The sequence below is a fragment of the Rhinichthys klamathensis genome, unplaced genomic scaffold (genome assembly GCF_029890125.1).
Source record: "Rhinichthys klamathensis goyatoka isolate OS25496 unplaced genomic scaffold, OSU_Roscu_1.1 h1tg000311l_1, whole genome shotgun sequence".
NCBI lineage: Eukaryota > Metazoa > Chordata > Actinopteri > Cypriniformes > Leuciscidae > Rhinichthys > Rhinichthys klamathensis.
Window position 1 is genome coordinate 121,777 of NW_026606829.1, and position 8,224 is coordinate 130,000.

The 8,224-nt window shown below is 37.2% G+C and overlaps 1 protein-coding gene across 7 annotated transcripts in view; it reads left to right on the forward strand.

Annotated features, from left to right (window-relative positions):
- The window catches only part of msi2b (musashi RNA-binding protein 2b), a 120,785-nt gene that overhangs the window by 101,936 nt on the left and 10,625 nt on the right, over positions 1 to 8,224 (forward strand). For 6 of the 7 annotated variants that reach the window (XM_056271212.1, XM_056271211.1, XM_056271210.1 and 3 more), the window contains exons 6-7: positions 2,124 to 2,303; positions 7,298 to 7,452. In XM_056271212.1, coding sequence (XP_056127187.1) covers positions 2,124 to 2,303; positions 7,298 to 7,452 — 335 coding nt within the window. The remainder of the gene's footprint in view (positions 1 to 2,123; positions 2,304 to 7,297; positions 7,453 to 8,224) is intronic. The other variant, XM_056271216.1, reaches the window with a different exon arrangement.

The following is an 8,224-nucleotide window of genomic DNA, read 5'->3' on the forward strand; positions in this document are numbered from 1 at the left end:
TTTGTGAGTTCCCTCTCTTTAACACCTTCCCTCAAGTCCACAGCTCCACGTCTGTAACAACAGCAGGCAGTGCAGGATGGGGTCAGCTTAATTACACACCATCCGCTATGGACAATTTTCAGATGGTCTACTCAGCTTTTCTGCTTTTCACACAGAGATTGTGACAGACTTGAGCTTGATTATGTAATAGTTGTTTGTTTTTTATCATATCGTGATAAAACAAGAAACATTTGTGTGTGTGCGCGTGCGTGCGTGTGTGTGTAAAATTTGGAAACGTTACTTTTTTATGTTTTTGAAAGAAATCTCTTATGCTCATCAAGCCTTTGTTTATTTGATAAACTACAGAAAAAAACAGTAATATTGTGAAATATTATTACAATTTAAAATAATGGTTTTCTATTTTAATATACTTTAAAATATCTGTGATGCAAAGCTGAATTTTTAACCATCATTACTCCAGTCTTCAGTGACACATGATCCTTCAGAAATCATTCTAAAATGCAGATTTAATGCTCCGTTATTATCAATGTTGGAAACAGTTGTGCTGCTTAAAATTTTTTTGGAACCTGGGATACTTTTTTTCAGGATTCGTTGATGAAAAAGAACTGCATTTATTCAAAACAGAAATCTTTCTAGCAACATAAATCTTTACTATCACTTTTTATCGATTTAACACATCCTTGCTGAGTAAGAGTATTCATTTCTTTCAGGAAAGAAAGAAAACAATTACTGACCCCAAACTTTTTAATGGTAGTGTATATTGTTACAAAAGATTTTTATTTTAAATAAATGCTATTCTTTAAAAAAAAAAAAAAAAAAAAAAAATCATCAGAGAATCCTGAAAAAAGTATCACATGTTAAAAAAAAATATTAAGCAGCAAACTGTTTCCAACTCCGATAATAAATCAGCATATTAGAATGATTTCTGAAGGATCATGTGACACTGAAGACTGAAATAATGATGCTGAAAATTCAGCTTTGCATCACATAAATTAATTATATTTTAAAGTGTAATAATATTTCACAATATTACTGTTTTTTTTCTGTATTTTTGATCAAATAAATGCGGGCTTGGTGAGCATAAAAGGCTTCTTTCGAAAACATTAAAAAAGAGTAATGTTTCCAAACTTTTGACAGGTACTGTATACACACACACATACACACAAAGTATTTTGACACTGAAGTCACACTTTTAAATGTCTGAATCTCATTGCATCATTAGATACAAAATTTCAAACAAAGTGGCATGATATGGACACAAAAATCTAGTGAATTTTGTTTTATTCACTAGAATGTTTCCAAATATTTCTTTATATTAAACGTTATAATTAAAACCTCACAGATATCTTTTGGGAAACATTTGAGTTGTTTTTAGGTTCAAATAAATGCAGTTTGATTTGATATTGTGATACCTAATGCAATGACATTCATACATTTTTATGTGACTGTCCAAAAACTTTCCAATGCCAATGTAATATGGAAAAGCGTCTTTGCATAATAAATTGACACACACATGCACTTCGAGCACAATAAAATTAAACAAATAACACACCCTTAGATTTTAACAATGATTTGCAAACACTTTCACGTATTAAAGAAAAGTTATTCACATTTATAAATCTGATGTTTTTAAAGAGGGTGACATGATTTGTGGTTTAGTTACGACGAGTGTGTTGACAGTGGTATTCTAGTTATTTTCCTGCTTGTTATTTGTGGATGCTGAAATGCAAATTAGCATTTCAATTAAAGAGCGTTCCTTTCTCAGAAGAACTATTAAGGTCAGTCAGTTTTTATGTAATCACCAATCAAAAGTTTTTAAAACCATGACTTCCGTATACTTATGTGATGTGTAGTGTGTAGTGTTTATAGTAGTGCACTGTACAGTGGCGGCCAGTAAGTCTTCACACATTCACACACACAGGGGAAACAGCGAGATGTGGCTTTACAAACTCACCTATCTATCAATCTTTCTTCCCAGTGCACGCTGCATTGTACAACCATGCAAGTCAGATAGTAAACATTGCTTCATAACATTACTATGCAAAGTCCTATTTCCCCCAATGATGGAGTCCCACCCCTCATCCTCCTCCCTTCCTCCTCCTCCCCTGTACTGTATCTCCCAGGCTTCCCCGATTACGGTTTCTATTCCTCGCCAAGCGACCAACGGGGGCCCCCCTTCTCCTTTGCGGACTATGGCTCCCTGGGCCCCCAGGCGGCTCAGCTGCTGCAAAGCGAGCATGCCACATCAGCCTGCAACTCCCCTCTCCAGCACCTGGCCAGCCCGGATCAATATAAGAGCCCAGGTGTGTACCCGCCTCTCCTTCATTCAATGATTGATTTGATTCATGCCGTTTATTCATCACCCTGCCATTCATTAAAACGAGAGAGGGGTGGACAGATGAGAAGGGAAAGCGAGGGTTTTGTGCATCCTTGCAGTTTGCTTGAAGTGTTGTAGCATTGTCATTTTGCCTGTGGATTTGAGGTAGTGTATATACATGAGCACGTATGCATGCGTATGTACTGTGGAGAATGATATATCCGGGAAAGCGGGATTTGGCTGCGGTCACAGTCCCTGTGCGATTAATGCGTTCATATCTTGTGCAGTACATACTCAGGCACGTATATATGTATTACACACCCATTGGCTCCATACTGCTCAACTGTCAGCCCGCTGGCATGTGATAAATGATATCTAAACATCCGACTTCATGTACTTGAGAATAAAATGACAAGCCGTTTGTTGGAAGTTGATTTTATCGCTTAGTTGCCGCACTTGGACACAGTATCACATATGGAGATAAATTGTTAATGCATCTCTTTATTTGCATACGTTTTTATTCTGTATTCATTGTGTTTGTTCACATATACAGTACAGTGGCTCCGAAATGTATTTAGACACTTGAAAAGAGAGTTCATTCTGTCATCATTTATTCACCATCATGTCGTTTCAAACCAGTGTGACTTTCTTTCTTCTGTAGAACACAAAAGATGATGTATTGAAAAATCTGTGTTTTGTTTTTTTGGTGTCATTTTCGATCCTTTTTTATTGTATGCATCTTCTTTTTGTGTTCTGCCAAAGATGTCATGCAGGTTTGGAGCTGCGCGAGGATGAGTAAATGATGACAGATGTGTATTTATGTGTAAACTATCCCTTTAAGTCACACTTTAAAATGAACGAATGTCATTGCAATGCATACAAAATACCAAACCAAGTGTTATTTACTGTAAAGGATAACACAGGCACACTTTCTAAGCAAAATATTGCTAAAAAATAAGTTTGTGAGGTTTTAATGTCCCATTCTACTTGTCAAATGTTAGTGGAATATATCCATAGAAATTTCCGATATAGCAAGAAAAAATAATAGGATAATTTGATTGTAGAGGACACTTGGTTTGCTGTTTTTTCTCATGTAAATAAGTTTTGACATTTTAAATGTGGCTTAAGTGTTCAAATACTTTTTTGGCCACTGTATGTAGAATTACATCAACTAATGAGTGAAAATGAGAAGTGTGTGTTGCATGGTAGCAAAAAAACCCGTCTTGTTTTGACAGCATATTTAAAGGGAAGAGTTTTGCTATTTCCAAACTCTTGGCATATTTTGTAATCCTTTATGGTAGTGCACCACTGAACTGACGTTCGGTCCTCTTTAAAACAGTAGTGCTCCACTTTATATTCAGTAGCCTGTAGTTCAAAGGAAGGCGGTCTTGAGCTCTTGGCAGTAAACAAGACACGTCTTAAGCAAAAAAAAAGAAAAATAAGTGCTGTCAAGAGTCATGGTAATGACTAGTAAACTGTCTTGCAGACATTGAGGCATGTGTGGATTAGACATCCACGCCAGCAACCAGACTGTTTATGGTTCAGATCCCAGTTATGGAATGCCAAGGAATGGTATCAGGCGGTTGCTGATTTTAATGTTCTGCATTTCTTTCAACCTTGTGAGGAATACACTTAACTTCCAAGATGTCTTATGACCTATAACAACGCTTTCCCTTTCTTTAAATGAAAGTTGGTCTTTAAATGATCGCATGCATTTAGATAGACACATTGCACATAATGGGGGGTTTTGAAATAAATCCATAATAGTTGCTAATGTGTATGAATTAGTTTCACAGTATTGAGCTACAAAAACAATTTCTTGTTCTGTTAATGAGCACATCCCCATTGATGGCTATAAAAGACAGCGAATCACTGTGTCTTATTAGCGGAGGCCTATTGGGAATACAGAAGCCAGTCATAGCCCAGGACGTGATGCTAACCAGGGTTGTCACTTACAGTGTGCTGGTTTCACCCCTCTTATATTAGAAGGGTTTATTTGTGATTTGGTGATCTGGATTCGTGATCCAGATCTTTCCGGGAACATTAAGGAGAACCTGTGATCTATATAGTTTTTCTGACTCCTTGCTGTTTTAAGAAGCTTTGATACTTTGCTGAATTCCTGACATATTGATCACCTAAATCACCTTTATCAGTGTTTTTCTTTTCTTTTCCAATAATAATAATAATTTTAAAAAAAGGATTTGTGGCCAATTGTTTATTAGTGTTATTATTATCTTACTTGAAATGGTTTATGCTTAAAATATTAGTAATAATAAATAAATTCAGGATATACTCTCTGAAAATAATCTTATATTTAATCTAATTTATTATTATTAAAATCCTATTCTGAAGTAAATATATTTTCTTTTAAAGATTATTTTATTAAGACAAAAATGCTGATTTACTAAGATTATTTGTGCACTTTTTACCCATTTCTTTTCCGAAGCTGGTGTAGTTATTTGGTCACTTTGTTCTCCCTTGCTTAATTGTGCCTCATATTTTACAATTACAGTGGTCTAGTTGCAGACAGGTGGTACACTAGTGACAGCCATCTTCCCTTCCACTCAAATCTAGTAGCGGATAATACACGCTATTTTGATACGCTGACATTTAGAAGTGAGAGCTCTGACTGTAGAGCCGCTCACCTCTCCTGTTGTCTGTGTCCTCATTTATGTGAAAAGCAGACAGATTGTGTGAGTCTGCTTCGTTCAGTTTACCCACGGCGGCATATTGCCCCCTATCTAACATATTTGCTCTCCTACCCGATCTCTCCGGGCTAATATTCCATTCATACAGATATATCTTTTACCCTCCTGAGTTTTTTGGAGGCTGCTGCAGTAATAGACTCCCTCTTCAATGGGCGCTGATCTGAAGGCCTCCGCCTGTGGAGGAACTTGATTTAATATTCGCTTATTAATGGAAGTGTCATAGAGGGCTGTGCGTAGGAGAAAAATGAGCGTGGCACAGCAAGGGGCCTCAAAGTTTCTGAGCGCCTTCATTTAATTTAATTCATGCATTTGTTTTTATTTTCCTTAATTCGCCTCTCAACAGCAATGAAATGGAGGGGTCATCTGCGAATGACAGCAGCCATGGCTCAAGTGGGCTGATATAATTATAGTCTAATTGTAAATCCCCCCCCAAAACCCCCTCCAGCCCCTCTTTGCTCCTTTCACACATTTGTCACTATTTCTGCTCCGTGAATTTGTGTTTAGAGGTTCTAACTTCGGCAAACAAACTTTGCTGCCATTCAGTGTTATTTCAGTATTATTCATACCGGTATTCTAATTATATATATATATATATATATATAAAATAAAAATATAATGATTCAAAATAATATATATATATATATATATATATATATATATATATTATTTTGAATCATTATATTTTTATTTTTTATAAGCAGTTTTAATTTTAGTTTGATTTTTTTAGAATTTTTATTTTTATTTACTATATAGCTTTTTAATTATATTTTAGCCTTAATTTGTTGAGGTTTAGTTTTGATTTATTTCCAGTTAGTAATTTTAGTGCTTCATCTTAAACTCCTTTCAGTTAGTTAAAGTTACCCAATATTTTATCTTTATTTTATTTCAATTAACACAAATATTTTCAGTTGTTTTAGTTAATGATAATAACTCTGCTGCCAGTTAAAGAATCTTACCCACCTTAAATATTTCTTACCGATCACGACACACTGTGTTGTTGATGTTTTTTATTAATCCTTTTGACAGTTGAATAAACAGCTGTTTGTTCTTTCATATTTGTTTGTTATTCTAAGTTTCTTGTTGAAACTGCATCTGACATAAAAAAATGACGACATAATTTCCTGTGGATTTGTCTTGTGTTGTTGAACCTTAGTTCTAGAGACAATGTAAGCATTGTTAAAGAACTTTAAGCACAGTTGATAAACTTCTGTTGTGAAAAGACACACAAATCACAGCATGTTTGATTTGAACCACCCATTCTTACAATTCAACTTAAACTGTTTTGTTGCATTTGCTAATAAAGTTACCCAGCAACATTTTATTTACTCACCAAAGCCAGAATTTTGCGCTTGGCGAGTGTTTAATTTCGGCTCCCAGGCATCATCTTCAACGGTTTCTGCTTTCAGACCCAAATGTAGTTTTAGCAAAAGTGGAGCTGCACTCGCAGTGGAGAGGAAACTCCATGATTCAGTCTTCAACCTTTTTACCCAAGACACCCTCAGCAATTTCCTGGTTTCCAGGCAGCTGCTAGGCCTGATAGCCCCCTGACGCTAACTGCCAGATAATCACTGCTGTATATATTTAAAAAAAAAAAGAGAGACCACTTTCTCAATGACAGGTGTTGATTAGATAGGGGGTGTTGTGGCAAAGTCCCCCATGCAATTTTCAGAAAGGGACTGGAGAACCGGCAGTCAAATTTGACGGAGAATGGGCGTAGAGCACTTGATATGAGATTGGGGGTAAGGGAGTGTATGAGAGGGGTGAGGTTATGATAATGAAAGGAACCTGCAAGGAAGCGACTCACACTTTTAAACATCACAGATGCCCCCAGAGGGGGAAAAAATCAGATAGATCTCCATCCCACAGCAGTCCAGCTCTCTACGCTTGCCTAAAACCTACTTGAGTAGCACGCATGCCATGTGAATGCGGGCGATATGCGTCCGGCACGCTCTTTCATCTGCATGAATGATGAGATATATTGCTGCAGCAGTCGCTAGCTTCAAGTAGAGCTGACTAGTTTGCTTTGTGCATGTCTATGTGCAGAGTTTTCTTTATTTTTCATTTTATACCTTTTGGATGAGAACACATTAGGCCGCTATTCCTAAAACACCCCAGGCTATATAGACATACACACATAAGACTTCCTTTCAAAATATGACATTTTGTGCTTATATTGCATGCTTTTGCTAAGCTTGTTAGTCAAACTACACACCAGCAGTCCTGACTAGCAACCCTGCTCACATCACTGTTGGCACGGCCACTTCTCCGGCAGGCACCAACCCGCCCCGGCCTGGAGCCTTTCCTGGAGCCAGCAGCCCCGGGCCAGTGGCTGACCTGTACGGCCCCACCAGCCAGGACTCCGGCGTGGGCAACTACATTAGCGCTGCTAGTCCCCAGCCCGGCTCCGGCTTCGGACACAGCATTGCTGTAAGTACCCTCTGCTCACCACCGTCACAGTTTCTCTGTTCTCTGCCACCTAATGCAAACCCCACCCTGCCCGAGTTAGCGCTTTTAGACTCTAGCAGCTGCTATCTTAGTTTTTAGAGTGCGTTTTCTTTGCCATGTTTTAAGAAAAAAAGACCAGATCGAAGGTTCATTTGGAGAGCGAGCAACTGGCTCACCAGTAGAAGAATGAAGTTTGCATTGACATATAAACTAGTTGGATACATTAAAACATCAAGAGGGAATTCACTAAAAATTAATTGCTGAATTGTAGCGTATTTATATTTGTATTATGGCGGATTTGCACTAGCTGTCAGCTTTGTTTTAGCCTCCAGTTCACCTAATTGGGTAACAGTCCAAATACCCCACAAAATATGTGATGGCACAATTCGCCGTCTTACAGTCCCAAATGCAGCAGACTACCACAATTTGATACACTTAACTTGATCCAGGCACCTAAATTGGCTCGGTAACATGTAGAAACCGCGCATGCCTGGTTACAATTATGTTCTCCATCATTATAAAACGCATACAAAATAAAATTGTGTTCGTAGAAAGGAGGCGTGTTCGTACAGAAAGAATGAAGAATTTTGCACTGAAATACCTTCTACAAATGTGGGGCATCTTTTTAATGAATTCCCTCCATAATGTTAGCTAGCTAATACATTAATTAGCTAATAAAGTTTCAAAATTGAATTTGTCCTGAAGGAATGAATATTTCTAACACAACTAATAGGACTAAAAGAATGTGTGATAT